The sequence below is a fragment of the Arvicanthis niloticus genome, chromosome 11 (genome assembly GCF_011762505.2).
Source record: "Arvicanthis niloticus isolate mArvNil1 chromosome 11, mArvNil1.pat.X, whole genome shotgun sequence".
In the NCBI taxonomy this organism is placed as follows: Eukaryota; Metazoa; Chordata; class Mammalia; order Rodentia; family Muridae; genus Arvicanthis; species Arvicanthis niloticus.
The window spans coordinates 64,375,340-64,395,888 of NC_047668.1; the positions used below are offsets into that span (position 1 = coordinate 64,375,340).

A 20,549-nucleotide genomic window follows, 5' to 3' on the forward strand; every position below is an offset into this window, starting at 1 on the left:
AGGCTCTCGACTACTGATCCATCTCTCCATCCCATTAAAAATACCTTTAAGGTAAGTTTGAGCTCGGCATACCGGAATGTGCCTGTGATTCCTAGTACTTGAGAAGTTGAGGCAGGAGGCCTCCCTGAGGCCAGCCTGGGGTATATAGTGAGTCTAAAGCAAAGAAACTAAAAGCAAGTTTGGAAAATGGAGAGAAACAGGGAAAGATTATTGATTGTCTCCTTGTCTGTAGAACATGAGACCACAGTGTCTTTTGAAGGCTGTTGTGATCATTAACTGTGATGAGCAACAGCCTCTTCTAGTGTGCCCCACACAATAAACACCCAGTGCCTTCCGTCCCATCGCAGCCTTGAGAGTTTCTTCTTACCGACTTGAATCACTCATGCTCTGCTCGGGGTCATAGTCCTCTCCCTCCCAACAAATACGGTATTGAACAATGTTGACGTGATTGAGTTCTGCCAATGCTTTTACTTCGCGTTCCACCTTCCTATTAAAAAAAAAAAAAAAAAAACAAAAAAAAACCGGAAAACAAACGAGCTGTTACATACCCCTGATGGCTACAGAACACCTTATGGGAAGCAACCGCCCAGGCTCCTCTCTATGTAGTCACTGTGGTTCCTGTGCCAGGTTTTAGCATGAAAGTCAGAACTCAAAAGGGAAGAAAACTGAATGCACAGAAAAAAAAAAAAAAACATCCGAAACCATAGCCATTCTCATTCACAATGTAAAAGAAAAAGACAGTGGCTTAAATGATAGACATTCAAATGGTAGACATCATTTGTATCTTCTTTTGACTGTAACAGTTTTCAATAGCTACATCATAGCTGATATTCTGTTTAGAAGATGTGTTAAAATCTTTGGAATTCACAAAGGAGTCCCATTTGGACAGCAAGGATAGCCAGCCCAAACAGCAAGCAGAACCTAACTTAGAACTCTCAATGTGTGACAAAGATAAATCGAGGGACTAGTTTATGCAAAGAAACCAAGACTCAGTACGATGAAAGCTTTACAAGGATCGGGCGCAAGGGCAAGGACACTGCTATTTTCTGGAAATTAGCCTGTGGCTGGTTTTATGTCAATGTGATACAAGCTTGAGACATTAGAGAGGAAGGAGCCTTGAAACATAGAAAACTGAGGAAACCACCTTCTACAAAATAAGTCAACAACTTCAGATTCAGCACTGTCTCAAAATGATACAATCATATTTTTAAACTGAAATAAATACCCACTAAATAAATAAAGTCATTTCAGGATAAGCGAAACTCCTGTAGTCAGGGGAAAAAAAATTAAGGAGGACCAGAAAGAAATCAGCAAGCAGTGAAGGACAGAGACATAAAGACAAGGGTTGGGCGTTCAACACACTGTGTTAAAAAAAAAGAAGAAGAAGAAGACAGGTACTTACTTGGAGTTATATTTAACACGCTTAATAGCGTACATCTTTCCATCGATTCTGTGTTTTGCTTTGAACACTTGGCCAAATCCACCTGAGCCAATTTCCTCTATGTCTTCAAAATCACTGTTCAACCTAGGTTAGATTGATATCGCTGTTACTCTGAGGTTTAGTGTCTCATGTGAACTGAAAATGATTCTTCCCTTCTTGTTTTTAATAAAATCTGGTAGAACTCCCGAGTCACAAAAAAAACACCTTCCTCTTCCTCCTTCTCTTGGCTTCCCTTATTAAATAGAGAATTCAATATAAGAGATCACTCCTCTGGCTGTACATTATGCATGCTGAAGCATCCTTCTCCAGTGGCTACAAAGAAGAAATGAACCCCTCCCCACCCCCAACAAGTATTAAAGTTAAAAAGAATCACTAAGTTGTGTGCCACAAATATCACAGAGAAAGCAGAAGCCCAAGGTTACCTGTAACAACCTGTTTCTTTCCCTCCATTTCTTCTGCATTCTATTCTTAAGCCCTGCTAATTCTTCTAGCCCACAGCACTGCCATCTGCCGACCATCTTTCTTCGTTTCTAGCATCTTTACTCCAGCTCAGCCATCAGGCTCCTGCAGTGGTGGCTTGCCGACTGATACCCAACTTCTCCTGCCCTACTTTAGCTGTGAAAACTTAGTCTGATAGCGTCTCCCTCTCCCCTAAACCTTCTACAAACCTCACTTTTGCATTTAGCAAAACCCAGGAAACCCTTAAATACCCCATAAAGTGCCACGTAGCACGTCCCCAGTTCTTTCTCCATCTTCATCCTGCCACACTGTTATCTTTTTGTTACACTTCAAGCACACGCTTTCTCCACAGGAAGGTGACCTTAGGGCTTTCATTCCATTTCTTACCATACTGTTCTTCTTTAACTCTGGCCATATTCTGTAATTACAGTGTATCTGTGTCATGTAAATATGTGAATACAGATTATGTAACTACAGATACACATGTATGTATGTGTGTGCGTGTGTGTATATGTGTGTGTGTGCGTGTGTGTATGTGTGTGTAAGTGTGTGTGTGGGTTGTGTGTGTGCATGTGTGTTCATGTATGGTGTGTGCATGTATGTGTGAGTATGGTGTGTGTGTGCCCGTGCATGTGTGTAAGTCAGAGATTGATGACAGAGGTCTTCCTAAGTTACTCTCCACCTTTTTAATTTTATTTTGTTTTTGTTTTTGAGACTAGGATTTTATGTGTAGTTCTGGCTGTCCTGGAACTTTCTCTGTAGCTCAGGCTGACCTTGAACTCAGAGATCTGCCCGTCTCTGCCTCCTGAGTGCTGGGATTGAAGGTATGCACCACCACACCCACCTTGCACTTTACTTTTTTTTTCTGTTACAAGTTTTTTTTGTATACTTTTTAAAATTGGATATTTTATTTATGTACATTTCAAATGTACATAAATTTTATTTATGTAAATTTAATAATCCCTATCCCATCCCCCATCTCCCTGCTTCTATGAGGGTGTTCCCCCACCCTCCCACCCACCCCCCGCCTTACCTCCCTAGTATTCCCCTACAGTGGGGCATCAAGCCTTCACAGGACCAAGGGCCTCCTCTCCCATTGATGCCAGATAAGGCCCCTTCAGCTCCTTCAGTCCTTACCCTAACTCCTCCATTGGGGTCCCTGTACTCAGTCTGATGTCTGGCTGTGATGCACTTTACTTTTTGAGGCTGGATCGTTCATTGAACTTGTAGCTCACTGCCTGGTTATGCCGGCCATGGATCTACCTGTCTCCACACACCCTCCACCCCGGCTACCGTTGGAGTTATAGATGCATGTGCTGCTACACCTGTCTATTCATAGGGGCACTTGGGATTCAAACGTAGGCCCCTCATGTTTGCACAGCTAAGCCATCTCCCCAGCCTCTAAATATAGATGTGTTTAAATATAAGTATTTCCTTAATGCCAGTGGCCATCTCAAAACTTTTCATTCTATTTGTTCTCACCCTAAGCCTCATGCCCACAGCAGTTGCAGGTAAGTACTAGGCGCTCAGTAAGTATTCAGAATTTGTATACAATGTTCTGCTGCTTCAAACAGGCTTCCTTCCTCTTAGGTATTTATTTATTTATTTATTTTTGGTTTTTCGAGACAGGGTTTTTCTGTGTAGCCCTGGCTGTCCTGGAACTCACTCTGTAGACCAGGCTGGCCTCGAACTCAGAAATCCACCTGCCTCTGCCTCCCAAGTGCTGGGATTAAAGACGTGCGCCACCACCGCCCGGCAAGTATTTAATTTTTAACTGAACTATCCTTTCCTTTTTTTTCCGAAAAGAAATCTTGTGCAAAGCTAGAAAACAGGCCCAAGCAGACTTGTTTCCATCCCACAGGCATTTCTCTCCTCCCTCCACACCTTTCTTCCTCCCTATCCCTTTTTTTCTCTCTTTTTTCTTCTAAATCACTGACATAAAGTGCTACTTGCTTTCAATTTTAATAGCATCTGTGGCTATTAGAAACTATGCTAACACCACAGAGATCTGCATCTGATAACGTTCCGATTGCATTCCTAAACCTTACGTCTCCGAGAGACCATAACCCTCCACGGGCCTCACTAGGCCACAGCTGTTAATTACTTGGGTGGAAATATAACTTATAACTTGACCGTAAGCAACTGTTTCACGGGCCCGCTTACCATTAGACTCTGCTTACCTGGCATCCAAGGTATATTTATTTCTTAGCACATCATTAGTTGACACTTTTCTAAAATTGAAACAAAAATGGAAAACTCAGACAAAATGGTAACCTATAGAACTTTATAGAACCTTAGAGCAGGCTCTGTGCCACGCACTGGCCATCTTCTATTTTGCATCAGTCATCAGAGGGACAGGAAGGGAGTGCTCAGCTTCTTCAGAAAAACACTTCATTTTGAGTCTCTTCTGTCCTTTCCTGTGTCTCACTCTTTGCCACTGGCATGCTATCACCTCCTTTTCCTTCAGACTCAGAACGTCCTTAGGACGTTGGTCTCCTGGTTCCTTCCCTCTGGCCCTTATGCCTCTCTGATGGGGAGCCATCTGTAGTGAGATGTTCAAACATCATCTGAAATTAGCCACACAAGGCCATGCTGCCACCCTGCCTCTTCATCCTCAAGCCTTCACCCTGCTGAACTTCTTCTGGCCAGTAGTCTTGACTGATGGAGCAACTGGAGTCTTCCTCCTCTCCTCCTCTCCTCCTCTCCTCACCCGGCCGCTGTCTTCTCACAGTCATGTCTACCCTTCCTTCCCATTCTCTCTCACAAATTCTCGTCTCCCCGCTTCCTTGCCACAGGGACCAGAGCTGTGGGCTGGATCATGTGGCAAGTTCCTGTCTCTGCACCCATCTACCTCAGGAGTTGTATATGTAGTGTTCAGGAAACATAGGTGGCTTCTTGTGGGTCGTGCTATCACCTCGCCTTCAGTTCTGACGATGTGTTATTCTTCAGTGAAAGAAACCAATTCCTAATGATTTATATGAAATTTGTTCTTCAAAAAACAAATTATTACATATCTATACCCCATCCATCTGCCAAAAACAAAACAAAACAAAAAAAACAAAAAACAAAAAAACACAACACTTCTCTTAAAAACACTTCCAACTTCAGATCTTCAATAGTGTTGTTTAAAATAACACTCTAAACGTCTGTCTCCTGCTACATCATCATAGGGCTTTGTATCTATAGTAGTGTGTAAGTGTATGTGTGTGTGTGTGTGTGTGTGTGTGTTTCTCTCCTGCTAAATGGTTTATAAGTTTCAAGCTTTCCACTGCTTCTGAACTATCACGCAAATACATATGTATAATGTTCTGTCAATACCACAGACAACAGGTGAATCTGATAGACGGAGTCTGAAAGAGATTCCTCGTCCGAAATATGTTCAGTGCACAACGATACTCACATTCCTGAATCCCTTTTATTTTCACTGAGACCATTCTGCAAAAAAGAAAAAGAAAGCTGTTTCAGATGAGGAGAGCAATCGTCTTAGCGTGGGAGCTGACACTGTGACCAGGTTCCCTAAGCTGTAGGGTCACCGGCTTCCTCCATGGCGGCTAGTTCTGAGTCTCCTAGCCACACTTCCTGCAAGACTTGCGTACTGCCCACCAGCTGTGGCGATCAAATGGCTGTTCTGACTCACATTGTCCTCATCCCTGAGGAATAAAGCATCTTTTTCCGTTTGCTGCCCACTTAGGTGTAGCAAATCCCTGCAGACCATATCTATTTTACTGAGTCCATTGTCTTTTTCTTACAGATTTGTAGTCCGTAGTAAATAGATGGATTTTTATAACAAATTGCCTGATTTTTAAGTCTAGTTCTGATTCTAATAGGAGTGGAACTACACCAAATATTATTCAGTTGGAAAAAGAAGAAGATAAAGAGACGGTAAAAGGACAAGGGTAAGAGCTGGGAGAGATCTCAGTGGCAGAGCTTGGCTAGAATACCTGAAGCTGGAATTTGAATCCTAGCACAGGAAAGGATAGGAGGGAGGGGAACAGGGGGAGGGAAGGATGGGGGAGAGGAAGAGAGGGAGAGAAGAAGGGGGAGGGAGAGAGGGAGAGAGGAAGGGAGAGGAGAGAAGGAAGGAAAGCAAGGAAGGAGAGAAGGAAGGGAGGAAAGACAGATTACAAAGTGGGTGAGAAGGGATGGGGGAGAATGGTGAAGCATTTTGCACTTGAAGAATAGAAATTAATATGAAGAAAGTTAATAAAGAGAACAGAAAGGGTTAATGACTGTTAACACCATAATTTAGTAAGGACACATGGAGTTAAAATGTAAAACTTATGGATGATGAAGATCATACTTAAGTGAGGAGAAAAAAAATAAAATCAAAAACTTCATGGCTGGTACCATACCATAGATGTGTTCCCTGATAAAACACATCCAGGTGCAGACTGAGAAGCACTAGAAGAAAAGAGTAACTTTAATGAATTCAGTGTGGGGAGGAAGGTGATAGCCCTCAGCCCCTCAGCCCCTCAGCCCCCCAGCCCCTCAGCCCCTCAGCCCCCCAGCCCCCCAGCCCCCCAGCCCCTCAGCCCCCCAGCCCCTCAGCCCCCCAGCCCCCCAGCCCCCAGCCCCCCAGCCCCTCAGCCCCCCAGCTCCCCAGCCCCCCAGCCCCTCAGCCCCTCAGCCCCCCAGCTCCCCAGCCCCCCAGCTCCCCAGCCCCCCAGCCCCCCAGCCCCTCAGCCCCCCAGCCCCTCAGCCCCCCAGCTCCCCAGCCCCCCAGCTCCCCAGCCCCCCAGCCCCCCAGCCCCTCAGCCCCCCAGCCCCTCAGCCCCCCAGCCCCCCAGCCCCCAGCCCCCCAGCCCCTCAGCCCCTCAGCCCCCCAGCCCCCCAGCCCCCAGCCCCCCAGCCCCTCAGCCCCCCAGCTCCCCAGCCCCCCAGCCCCTCAGCCCCTCAGCCCCCCAGCCCCTCAGCCGCTCAGCCCCTCAGCCCCTCAGCCCCTCAACACCTTTGCTTCCCAAGCTCACCAGTTACTTATAGACCAGCAGCTGGAAGCATCACTGGATGACGACAGGGCAGCGCTAGAGGATGCTCTGACAAATTTCTGAAAGAAGGGACAGCCCTTAGCATGTTCACAGGGAGCTACCTGACCTCTCAGGCAGTCCGTCACTAGGTACATACTACTTCACATACTCTCCCCATGGCCACCAAGTCCACAATCACAATCACTAAATTAACACATTTTTCATGGATGTTTGGGCTAAGTTTTAAAAGCAATCCTGAGTTGCCATAGAAGTTTTATGCCGCAGGCCCTCAGGGCGCCATGGTGCATGGGTCATTGTTGGTGCACAGAATAGAGGAAACATTCACTATGCCATAGGCAAATGCCCACAGTATGCAAACAAATTAACCTGAGGTCAGTTTCCAAGGGAATCATAATTGTACAAATTAAATCTAATTGACAGTACATACCATTGAGCTTTTCTCTGACAGCTTCTGATAGGCTTCTTTGGCAGCCAACTGCTTAGCCTCCTGTTTGGTGGTGCCTGACCCAGTGCCATACACAGTCTGCCCAATTTTGCATTTATAAAAAAATCTAGGAAAAACGAGACTATTCACTCACATATCAAAAATAGTGTCAATCTAATGTACAATTTGAAAAGAAAAGGCCCCTACAGACAAATAAAGGCCTTAAAATCAGACTAAAAAATTTTTTTACCTAGATTTATATTTCCTACCTCATATAATTTAATCCTCACAAAAATGGCCACCAATCTATGTAAATAACCAGGAGTAGCTTGTACTCTTGTCTACATTTCCCAGGTAATGTCTAAGTCTTTCTTGTTTCATTGAAAGATCTGACAGCAAAACTCCAAGCGATGATTTAAAAACAAACAAACAAACAAATGAAATCTTTTCCATCCCGAGTAGAGGATGCAGAGGGAAGAGGAGAGGGAGAGACCCAGCACTTTTTCCAGAGCTGCTCAAATAGGAAAGAAAACCAGTTGGTAGAACGGGGATCACGGGGACAAGCCTTGAGGGCACAGTACTGTGGCCTTTGGGGAAGACAGCTCCCTGACAACAAGCAAGGACCACCAGGCTCTAACCCTTGCTCACACAGCAGATCCCTCATAAGCTGCTCCAGTCACACAGCAGGACTAAGACAGCTCCTGCTGATCCATACTATCCGTCTATCTCTTCAAGTGTGAAGTGCAGACACCCAGACAAGCAGCTCTCTAACTGAAACTGATAGAGTCATTCCGTGTACGGACAGAAAGGTTCTCACAGTTACAGCTGCCGTGGCCTCAGGCAAGGGAAGAACTCTGCATCCCTCATCCTGAACTCTTTAAAAAGAGTTTAGCCGACTCATTGTTCAAATGCACCTAAAAAAACACAGCAGTCCCCCTCTTTATCGACAGGAGGTTGGTGGATGACTGAACCATGGATTATATCAAACCCTAGACCCTAGAAATACACACTGTGCTTCTTATACATTCCTATGATAAAGTTTACCTCATAACCTACGCATAGTAAAAGATTAACAGTCAATAATCAAATAGAACGATTAGTGTAGTATGCCCTACTTCTAGGTTTGTGAAAGTGGTCTTCCTCTCAAAATAGCTTTCTATACCAAGCTCACCATCTGGTTGACCAAAGGTAATGAAATTTCAGAAAGTAAACCAGCCAAATTGAATTGCAATAGGCCCCACAGCCTCAGGAATTTTTTTTTATTTTCAAATTTATTTTTAATTTTATGTGCATTGGTGTTTTGCCAGCATTCATTTCTGTGTGAAAGCATCAGCTCTTAAGAGTTACAGACAGTTGTGAGCTCTCATGTAGGTGCTGGGAACTGAACCCGGGTCTTTTTGGATGAGCAGTGTTTTTAACAGCTGAGCCAGCTCTCCTGTGGGGCAAGCAGAACTGTGTCACCAGACAAAAACTGGGAAGGTCGAGAAACACCTGTAGAATGGTAGGCATTTCATCTACTCCCAACTCCATTCCTGTCCTTGAACTCATGACCAAGATACCCCACATGAAGATTAAGATCGCTTGTTCCATAGCACAGATCATAGAGTTCTCCATGCTAATGAGGTATCTAGATGGGCCGGCCCCGAGGGTTTAGCCAATAAGCTTCCCTTCCTGAATATTCCTTCCTGTAAAAGGTATTTAATAATCTCTGGTTCACCCTGAGTAAGTCGTATGCACCCATTTTCCACGATGAACAATGAATTATCAGCACAGACAAGCAAGGACTGTCTCTCTCACCAAGAACTGGTGGGGGCGGGGGGCTTCCTCATACAGAGCCTGGTAGCCTAAGTGTCCCACAGAAGAACCCTTTGCCCTCCGGATGTAGACACTCCCCCTGAGCTAAGCAGCCACTGGACGCCAGGGAGTTTGAGAATCCCTGCTGTCTCAGCCTCAGCCTTAGTCTCAGCCTGTGCCATATCTCACTTAAGCTGGGGCCCCCATCTTCGGCTGTGTTCTGCCACCCCAGCATCACGATGGCAGAGAAGATGGAATGTAGCCTAGCGTCCTCCTGTCTCTTCTGCCTGAGCGGAGTTCACACTCCCCGGCAGGGAGATGGAAAGAGGAACCACATTCTCTTAACCCAGGAGTTGGGAATTTTAATTAAAGAGATGTTTATAAATCTCCGTAATGGATGTATAAAAAGGAGGCAAATATTTCTGGAAAACTGCATACGAAATGCCTCAGTATCGTTGCTCACATACAGTGAAACAATAGATGTCTCACCTTTGAGAGCTGGAGTCACACTGTTCGTAATTTACAGGCAGCTTTTCCTTCTGGGCAAAACTGTTAACAAGGCCGATGTAGTTCCCAACGAACGAGGCTTGCTCAGAGGCGTCCGCGTGACTGTTTACCTACAAAGAAAAGAAGTGCTTAATACAAATCATGAATTATCGCAGGAAATTACTAACTAAGTAACATAAAAGACAACTTTACATGTTATGGATTTCCCAGTTATAGGTTCTTATTAAAAGTTAACTATGTGTCTATTAGTTAAAAAAATCTGCAAAAATAAATTTTTAATTAAAAAATCCTATGTGGAATATTAAAAATACATGCATTTTGGTATATAACATGGTTTTGAAGTATGCATATGCCGCACAATGGCCGAATTCAGATAGCTGTCATATATACCACCTGACACGCCCTTCTTCTTCTTCTTCTTCTTCTTCTTCTTCTTCTTCTTCTTCTTCTTCTTCTTCTTCTTCTTCTTCTTCTTCTTCTTCGTTGTTTTCTTCTTCTTCTTTGTCTTCTTCTTCTTCTTTGTTTTCTTCTTCTTCTTTGTCTTCTTCTTCTTCTTTGTTTTCTTCTTCTTTGTCTTCTTCTTCTTCTCCTCCTCCTCTTCCTCCTCTTTCTCTTCCTCCTCCTCCTCTTCCTCCTCCTCCTCCTCCTCCTCTTTCTCTTCCTCCTCCTCCTCTTTCTCCTCCTCCTCTTCTTGTCCTCTTCCTCCTCCTCTTCCTCCTCCTCCTCTTCCTCTTCCTCCTCCTTCTCCTCTTCCTTTTTTCTTTTCTTTTTTTTCTTCCTTTTTTTTTTGGAATGACATGGACACTTAAAATATACTTCCCAAGCCATTTATAAATATGCAATTTGTTAAGTCACTCAGTTTCCTTTTAAAACTTCATTAAGAAAAGCCAGGTGCAGGCTGTGCAGTGGTGGCGCACACCTTTAATCCCAGCACTTAGGAGGCAGAGGCAGGTGGATTTCTGAGTTTGAGGCTAGCCTGGTCTACAGAGTGAGTTCCATGACAGCCAGGGCTATACAGAGAAACCCTGTCTCGAAAAACAAAAACAAAAACAAAAACAAAAACAAAAACAAAAAACAAAAAACAAAAAACAAAAAACAAAAAACAAAAAACAAAACAAAAAACAAAAAGAAAAGCCAGGTGCACAATCTGTTATCCCAGCCCTTGGGAGTCGGCAAAATAATCAAGGCCAGCTTCAGTCACACAGTGAACCTGAGGCCAGCCCAAGCTACACAGAAAGCCTGGGGCCAACCTGAGCTACACAACCTGAAGCCATCCTGAGCTACACAGAGAGCTTGAGGCCAAACTGCCTTACCAAAAGAGAACAAACTGGGCTAAAGTTTTATTTTATTACCTTTTATTTATTTTAAAATGTATGTATATGCGTGTGCCTGCATGCAAGCATGGGGTACCTGAGGAGGCTGGAAGAGCGTTGGGATCCCTTGGAGCTAGTTACACGTGCTTGGTGAGAGCCCCCAACATGCTGGGAACCTAACTATAGTCCTCAGTAAGAAGAGTATATGATGTGGACATCTGAGCCCGTTCTAACTACACATCCTCCTTCTTCTTCCACGAAAAAAATATTTTAACACTTTCGAGCATGCTGAGCCCAGAAGGAATGCTCCGTGACGGTTCACAGCTTGATGGAAAAGATGCCTGCAGAAGCAGCATTATCACGACCTCAGCCTTCACTGTTTCCATCAGATCAGGGTTGGTCCAAAGTTTCTCCTTCATTAATCTTACCAAAGAGCTAGGTTTGGTAATTTGCTTCATTGACTTTTATTATTATTTGTTTTCTTTTACACACATTTCCATCATTGTTATTATTGTCTTTCTTCAACTTTGAAAGAGGAAAGGTACCTTATCTATTTAACCTTTTTTAGCTTACTAATAGGAGAATTCGTGGTTTCGCTCAGCTACTTTTGAACTGATTATAAGAATGGCCTTTCGAGTAAGAGTATCTGTGAGTACGTCAGAAGGTAAAACTTTCTCATCTCATGCACGAATCGCTTTAGGTCTCATTTTGCAGCCACTGCTCCAGCCTCCTGGTTTTGACATTGTCGTAGAAAACATAAACATTTTATCATCTGCCTCCATGTTTATAAAAGTCCCCCCCCCCGCCCCCATCTTCCCTCCAATCAGTGTTGCTCTGGTACTTCTGCATTTTCCTCTATTGATGAAGTTAATCTAATCTACTATCATGCCTTTACTTTGTAAAAAATTTCTGCTCAAATATCTTCAGATAGTTTGTTTATTCGATGTTAGAAAATTGTACCCAGGGTCTTGTGCATGCTAAGCACACAGAACTGTACACCTCTCCCACCTCCCCCAGAGACCAAACGGATCTGTTTTGCTGCTGTTGGTGTATGTGCCATTTCCCTGTTTGCATCTTCGGGGATGTCATGTCTCCTACGTTGGCTCTCTGTAATCTCCCTCAAGGAGACTCATTCTCCCTACCAGGTCTTGCATGACTTTCTCTGTTTTGTTTACTTCCTAGCCCTTGCCAGTCCAGCCCATCTCCTACAGAACAGTTTCATCTTTCCTCATGCTTCAGAGCATGTAAGTTGGTGCTCAGAAGTACCCAGCTTTGTCAACACATTTCCTGGTGTATTTCTCACTCAAGAGAAATGGAGATAGGAAAAAAAAAAAAAAAAAAAGTAAAGCTTTGAATGAATGGTCATACAGTGACGTGTGTAATTTCTCCCTGAGAGAAAATACACACACACACACACACACACACACACACACACACACACACACACACACACACAGATTCCCTTTAACTGAAGGGAAAAGGCACTCACCTTGTTTTCGTTAGTAAGTATATCGACAGCTAATTTGGCAGCTGCATTTTTTGCTTCCTGCTTTGATTTACCTTCAGCTTCTGGAAATTTCTTCTCGTCTATTATAACTTGAAATGTAAACCTGGTTAAAAAGACAGTATTTGCAACACATTACACAGCTGTGATTTAGCTAAGGACAAGCACTCCTGGCAGTTACCACCACCCCACAAGTACCATTCGAGATTCCCATGCTCACTATAGACTTTAAGCACCTACCCTCAATAACAATACCTTCTTAGGGCAGGGAGAAGTATGTACTTTTTTTTTTCTTCCTTTTGTTCTTTTCTTTACTCTTCTTATTATTTATTTACTTATTTAGATACAGTGTCTTACTATACAACCTAGGCTGGCCTCGACCTCACAACAATCTTCCTGCCTCAGCTGCCTAAGTGCTAGAATTATAAGCATGAGCTGCATGCTTAGTTTATTGCACGTATGTATGTATGTATGTGTGTATTTGGTGTGGGGTGGGTTGGCGTATATGTTGCATGGTTTGCCTGTATACTCATGATAGGACATGTTTGTTGGAAGTTAGAGGACACCTTTTAGAAATCTAGTCCCTCCTTCCACCATGTGGGTTCCAGAAAAAAACTCAGGTCCCTAGGCTTGACTACTCACTAAGTCATTGTTCTGGCCTCCATCTCTCTTCTCCAGGCTTCTGAGGTTACCAGGCTCTGTCGAAAGAACTCTCACAGGACTCTGGCAGCTTTGCTATGGAGCTGAAGTACCAACATCCGAATTGTACCAGGGCTGTCTCTTCTACTTTACACTTAGAGGGACTGGCTGTTTAATGTCTCCTTGTTTTACTAGGTAGCTGGAATTGAACTCGGGATGTGTGTATTCTAAGCACATGCTCTATTCCTGAGCTATGCCTCCATTTCCTGGATCATGTGTTCCTTCCATCCTTTTAAGTTTTTGTTGTTGTTGTTGTTGTTGTTGTTGTTTGAGACAGGGTTTCTCTGTGTAGCCCTGGCTGTCCTGGAACTCACTCTGTAGACCAGGCTGGCCTCAAACTCAGAAATCCGCCTGCCTCTGCCTTCCAAGTGCTAGGATTAAAGGCGTGCGCCACCACCGCCCGGCTTAAGTTTTCGTTCAGTAGATTGTATGTGGTGTGTGCACATGCTAGGGGAGTGAATTGACCATGCATACCCAGAGATCAGAGAAGGATTCCAGGTGAGCCTATCACTCTCTGCCTTAATCCCTTAAGACATCTTCCCTCACTGAACTTAGAGCCAGGCTGGTAGCCAGAAACCTCCAGCCATCCCCCTGTCTCTGCCCTACCCAATGCTGGGCTTACAGGGATGTGCTTAGGCACACTCTGCTTTTTATATGGGTGCTAGGGATTCCAACTCAGGTCTTCACACTTACACAGTAAGAACTCCCACCTGAGTCATTTCCCTGGTCCTAACCAGACCTCCTGATGGCAGCCTACCTTCTGTCGTGTGGAGGTCCTGTAGTACTAAGTTCTTCATACGTAATGGTTACTCCGTTCTTCTGGCGGTATTTATTAAGTTTGTCCATGTAGAAACCTGGTGTATCACTGGCCATTTTTGCTCCTAGTGACCTGCAAAGTAAGAGGCACCTACGTGTGTGACACTGACAGACGACATCAGATCTGGTATTTCCAACCCACCATAGGGACAGGAACAGGGGCTCTTCTCTATATGACTTGTCTCAGCCCCGCATGAATTGAGAGAAAACTTTATGTTAAAATCTTTCTTCCTCTCCTCCTAGACTATCTGCTTTCGAAAACTCCTGGCCCTGCCCCTTCTTCTACTCCTGGCTTCCAACAAGAAGTGAGTTGTTCCAGTCTGTCCACCTGCCTGAGGGAGTGTAAAGAGTACAGGAGTACAATTACAGCCTTTCTGGTCAAAACAAGGCTCTATATACATATAATGCCATATATTATACACACACATATGCACACATGACTCCATATATACATGTACACACATAAACACATGTACACACACAATTATGTATACATATGATTGAAGTGGAAACTTAAGGGTTCTTTGGAAAGTTGGTTGGATAGTGCTTTGTTGGGGCAAACACATGAAGGAACATTTAGCTGAAGTGGACACAGGTAAAAAGATGTTTTATTAAAACAAATGTGAAAAGACACACATGATAAGATTCTCTGCTAAAAACACACACGTGTTGGTCTGCTTTACATGTTTAGTTGACCTACATTTGTCGGGACTCCATAGAGAGAAACACACCAAAAAAACTTCTGATGGTGCGTTACATTTTTCTAGTCACTTCCACGGACTCAGGTTGATAGGCAGAGTGACGTCAGACACACACGCTGAGGCAAGACTGCTGGACAATGTATACATGTAATCTTTGGAGGGATATAACTAGAACTCAATGGACAGGGCCTGTAGGTGATCTTCACTTCCCTGAGAGAGGCACAGCAGAGAACTTCTCCTGGTGTCCCTTCTGATCCCCTCTGCTGACTCGTGCTGAGGCCAAGGCCTGGCTGTCTCTGCTAGGTAGTGCCATCACTGCTGATTCGTATTTGCTATCCTGACTCTACCAAACTGGACTGCTGGTGTATCTGTGAAATGTTTGTGAGTGGATCGAGCTGCCACTGCTGACCTGTGAACAGAACTGACAATTTCCAGACAAAACAGACAAAAGTTACTCCAAAGAACCTTTCTAAACAGATCCACTTCCCCTGTATTCTTTCTTTTCCACTACCTCTGGTGAGTGGTGGGCTAAAAGAAAGGTTAAAAGATTTAAGAACCATCATCAAAAATAGGTTTTGAAAAAATTAATAGTGCACATGACTATGTACATTCACACACACACACACACACACACACACACACACACACACACACACCTATCTAGAAAATAGGCAAGGAACTAGAGTACTGTTTCTCCAATGAACACACAGCAGTGGCCAAAACAAAGAGGTGAAGTGTTGCCCAGGAGAAAGGAAGGAAAATGTTTCTGGGAATAGATATATTAGACCTGATTTAACATTATACAATGTATATCTATTATCAAAACATCACCTAATGCCTAATCTGGAAATTTTGTTTCTATGTATCTGTTTAAAAATGAATTGGAAAATTTAAGACATTAGGCTTAGTGGGTTTGGAGACAGCTTCTTTGATAGAGGGCTAGTGTAGCATACACAACGCCCCAAATTTGATTCTCAATGTCACATGAAATGTAGCTTTACTTTTTAAATTTTAAACAAGATTCTTCACACTGTGAGATTTTTAAAGCAGTGGTTCTCAACCTGTGGGTTGTGGCCCCTTTCACAGAGGTCACATATCATATATTTACATTATAATTCATAACAACAAAATTACAGTTATCAAGTAGCATCAAGATAATATGATTGAGGTCACCACAACATTCGGGTGTTAAAGGGTTGCAGCATGGGGAACGTTGAGGACCACTGTTTGAAAAGCGTCATTCTGATCCTGGAGGCGCTATAAGCCACCAAGACTCCTCTTGTGAGAGTCCCGGGACTCATTCATCGTCAAATCCAATAGTTTAATTTCAGTCACTTGTTCCCATCTCAACTCCCCCCACCCCCCTTAGCCTAGGACTGTGAGACACCTGTTCTGTGGGTTTCCCCTGTTCTCACAAGCTGTGCTTTCTCTGCCTTCTTCCCTGGTTCCTTTTCATCTTTTCATCTAAATATTGTCCAGGGGCCCAGCCCTCAAGTCTCTTCCTAGTCTGTACTTACCTTCTCTCCCAGTGATCACCTCCAGGCTGTGACTTTACATTCTACCTACACAGTGATGGTTTGTTTGCACCAGGGTTGACAAGATGGATCAGCAGGTAAAGGAGCTTGCTGCAAAGACTGACCATCTGAGTTCAATCCCTGGGACATACATAGTAGAAGGAGAACCAACTTCCACAAGTTGTCCTGTGACCTTGACAGGTTCCCTGAAGCACATGTGTATACACACAAACACACACACACACACACACACACACACACTGAAAAACATAAAACTAAATAAGTAAATGCACAGCTGGAAAGATGACCTAGCAGTTAAGAGCCAGCTGCTCTTCCAGAGAATCCAAATTTGGTTCTCAGCACCCATGGCAGGCAGCTCAAACCTTTTTGTAATTCTACCTTCTGGGGATCTGGCATCTTCCCTGGCCTCCAAGGGAATTGCATTCCTATGCACATACCCATACACACATACAAAGATAATTAATAAAATGTAAATAAATTCCTTGTTAAAAAAGACTTATTTTTTTATGTATATGAGTAGACTGTCACTCTCTTCATACACACCAGAAAAGGGCATGTATCCCATTACAGATGGTTGTGAGCCACCATGTGGTTGCTGGGAATTGAACTCAGGCCCTCTGTAAGAACAATCAGTGCTTTTAACTGCTGAGCCATCCCTCCAGCCCCAATAAATTCTTTAAAATATAAATATAACAGTTGTAACTGAAAAAGGAAGGAAGGCACCAGAATTATAATAAGGGCTTGGTACAAATGAATGAGTGAGTCCATCGGTGAATGAGTGCCAAGGAGTTGGAACTCTCTGCCTATGGGGCAATTCTATTCACCTCTCAGGATGGGATGGCCTTCTGTGATGCTGCAGGGGCAATCACTCTACCTCACAGCCATATTCACAGGTGGGACTGAGGAAACAGCTCCCAGCTCTCAGTCGCTCACACAAAGAGCAGTCCATCCCATGCACCAACAAATGCCACCTGTCTGTCTGACCTATATATCCTGAAGACCCTGGTCTCTCTCCTTCCTGAAGACTGTAGGGCCCTACAAGGCTGAGCCCCTTCCAGCAGCTGCTTCCCATACAACATACATTCAACTAGTATGTGATACATAAACGAGGGAGCTGCAGCGTTTGGGCCCCTCCAGGTTCACAGGGCTGGAGAACATGAGCACAGTCTGCACAAGATTCTAAGGCCTCTAGCCCGGCGAGTATCTTTAGCTTTTAGGAGACGAGGCACTGTTAATACTAAGGTGCAACAGGGAATCTCGTTTCTCTAGAATTCAAGGTTATTTGTGAATTACCATCCATTTAACATGCATGTCAGGGATTAGGTGCTTGCCTTATTCGAGTCAATGAAAACCGCTCTTGGGATCTTACTGGCAGAGGGAAAAGGACAAATTCAGGTACTAAGCACCAGTTGGAAAATTGGAAAATTGGAAAAAAAAAAAATACGGGGCGAGGTGCGGGCTGCAAGGGCAGAGCAGAGTTTCTAGCTTCGGGAAGGCTACTCATATAATTGACTCTGTGAGAAGGATTGAATAGACAAGAGAGATCGGCCCAGGAAGTCACTTGGGGGGGAAGGGCTTTCCAGGAAGTAGAAACAGGCAGCACCAAGGCCCAGGAGTTGGAGGGTACTTGGCTGTGGCCAGAAGCACCAAGTAAGTCTGAAAGAAGTGGGTGCTGGGGAGTTGCCTGACCATAGGGGCTGGTGTGAGGGAGGTCAGAACAGGAAAGCAAGCCTCGGGTTCATACTTGAGGGAAACTCGAGTGCATGGAGAAGAATAAGGTGGAGGATGGCACAGGACCCGGTTGTCACAGAGGACCGCTAATTGGAATGCTATAACTGTGCAGCACAAAGTCTTGGCCCAGAATTCAGTCCCTGGGTCATTCAAGCTTCTAGATTTCCCTCCAAAGTTTCAAGTCATCAGGCTTTTCATTTTCCTTCTGGGTCCCTTTTCCTTCAACTGCTGTCCAGGAATGGGAAAATAGCCCTCAGATCTTACCGAGTTCTGGATCCGGACAGTGGCCCGCGCCCTGGCGCAGGATTCGAATTGTGCTTCGAATTTCAGGTCCTGGCTCTGAAATCTTGTCGCCCTCCGATCACTGTCGCCGCTACTGTCGGTACAAGTCCAGGCCAGGCCGGTTGTGTTTCGTTTCCCCTGCGGACTCCGCCTTCCCGCACTGCACTCCGCCCCTCCCGCACAGGGCTCGCGGACGCGAGAAGTCAGGTGGGCGTGTCTCCTCCGTACCAGGGCGCGGGAGCCAAGGTCCGGCCAGCCTCTGCTTTCCAGAGCAACTACAGTAACCGACAGCTTCTCCAGGTTTCCGGGCTTTTCCTGGTTCCCATGCTGGGAAAGCTCTGCCGGAAGAGGAAGGAGAAACCCAAGTCTGCTCGCGGTGCTTTATAAGCTCCCGGATCAATGATCACAATCTACTTTTCAAAACAAGATGCAACTGGGCACAGGGATGCTACCGAATTCCAATGTACAGTGAGATATTGAGTAACTCAAGAGGGTACTGCCAGGCTATGTCTGTGACAATTGAAGTCTAGGTTTGTAAACATTAGTCTCCTTCCCTTTTCACACTCCCGTGTCAAGGACAAAATTGGCCAGAGGGTTGTTGAAAAGCAGTCTCTCTTCAATGTGTCCAGCCTTAGCAGGCACCTGCTAGCCCCTTGTTGCATACCATCCCCTGTTAAGATCTACCTGATCCCAGAAGAGCCACAAGAAATATTTTATCACAAGACAAGTCCCTGGTTAATAAGGAATCCTGCCTGGGCTGGAGAGATGGCTCCATTGGTTGTTAAGAGCACTGACTGCTCTTCCAGAGGTCCTGAGTTCAATTCCCAGCAACCACATGGTGGCCCACAACCATCTGTAATGAGATCCCTGATGCCCTCTTCTGGTGTGTCTGAAGACAGACAGCTACAGTGAACTCATATACAGAAATAAATAAATAAATAAATAAATAAATAAATAAAATGTTTAAAAAAGAAAAGGAACCCTACCTTTCGGTAAGACTGTTACACACTCCCAGAATCAAACTTGCTGGCACAGGACTTGAGTGTTTAGCTTGAGGCACACTGCCCAGTGCTACATCTCCATGCCTGCACTCTGAGCTAAGCTCCATTCCTATGAGGAGAACTCAGGAGCTAGAATTAGAACCAGGAAACTGTACTCCCAACATCTCAGCTGGCAAGAGATGGAAAAGTCCCAAGACAGACCCCCAAATACACAGGCAACATTGCCCGTGCCCACACCGTTCTTCCTTTCCTGTAAGGTAGGAGAACAACGGCCTAAGTCTAGGCTTTTCTTGTAGCACGGGTCCTGGGTGTAATTTGAGGTATCTAATGTGAAGCCCCAGAGACCAGGTCAGCCTTGATAAACTCCCGCTCTCCACCATAGCTCCTTAAAGGAGCACTTGACTACCGAGGGAGAAGCTGACAGCGAGATCTCTGCAGACATTCCTGAACATTCACAACGGATAGCAGTCTGCTCACCCCACCTATTCCATTCTAGATGGTTTACTCTTGGCATTTCCAGGGATCCCATTATCACTGTCATCTCTTCAGGGTCTCGGGACATCCGGCTGAAGTGTTAGCCACTGGAAAAGGCACTTTTGGATCTTTCTGGAGGCTATGGTTAGGGAGGGAGTGAACAAGTTAATGCATTCATCTATTCCCAATATTCTCAACTCCCAATATTCTCATCAACATGAGTTGGTGGGTGTTTTGTTTTGAGATTGGCGTGTAGTATAGGCTGGCTTCAAATGTGTAATGTTGCTAAGAGTGACCATGAACTTCCAGTTTTCCCATCTTCACCTCTATGATCTGTACCACAATGCCTGGCCACTGTAGTGTTGGGGAGGGAACCATGGGAAACAAACACTACCAACTTGTTGAGGTAAATCTCCAACCCAAATAGGACTGGTCAAAGAAAACACAACTCAATAATTATGAATACAAACTGCACACCTAGACTGGGCAGATTCACCACTACACTACTCTATTTCCCAACTATGAGACCCCTCATAACTTGTGGTTTTTCCAGGCCACTCCCATCACCTCTCCTTCACCTCCTCCATCGTCCTCCCACCACTTCCTCTCTCTCCCAAACCCTTTCCTCTCCACCTCCACTTCTACTGCCCAATCACCTGCTCTAGCCTTTATTTTACAAATTAGGGTGGGCAGAAGGTTGACAAGAAGTCACTGGTGTACCAATTCACTCCTCATCTGCAGCCTCTCCCAGGAAAGTGAAATTAGCATAAAAATACAAGACCAGGGCTATCCACTAGGCCACCAGAGCAGGCAAGCAGGTGTTTTCCTGCTTTGCTTGATGTTTGGAGTCAAGGTCTGATTGAAGCCCTAACTGGTCTAGAAC

General features: G+C 44.7%; 1 protein-coding gene across 1 annotated transcript in view; it reads right to left on the reverse strand.

Annotated features, from left to right (window-relative positions):
* Positions 1 to 18,388, reverse strand: part of Eif2ak2 (eukaryotic translation initiation factor 2 alpha kinase 2) — a 29,471-nt gene extending 11,083 nt beyond the window's left edge. Inside the window, exons 1-11 of the mRNA XM_034514534.2 lie at positions 18,174 to 18,388; positions 13,884 to 14,015; positions 12,413 to 12,533; positions 9,593 to 9,720; positions 7,313 to 7,436; positions 6,868 to 6,944; positions 6,253 to 6,301; positions 5,301 to 5,335; positions 4,081 to 4,131; positions 1,403 to 1,525; positions 368 to 487 (exon numbers count right to left, since the gene is read on the reverse strand). Coding sequence (XP_034370425.1) covers positions 368 to 487; positions 1,403 to 1,525; positions 4,081 to 4,131; positions 5,301 to 5,335; positions 6,253 to 6,301; positions 6,868 to 6,944; positions 7,313 to 7,436; positions 9,593 to 9,720; positions 12,413 to 12,533; positions 13,884 to 13,999 — 944 coding nt within the window. The 5' untranslated portion in view covers positions 14,000 to 14,015; positions 18,174 to 18,388. The remainder of the gene's footprint in view (positions 1 to 367; positions 488 to 1,402; positions 1,526 to 4,080; positions 4,132 to 5,300; positions 5,336 to 6,252; positions 6,302 to 6,867; positions 6,945 to 7,312; positions 7,437 to 9,592; positions 9,721 to 12,412; positions 12,534 to 13,883; positions 14,016 to 18,173) is intronic.
* Positions 18,389 to 20,549: the final 2,161 nt, after the last annotated feature.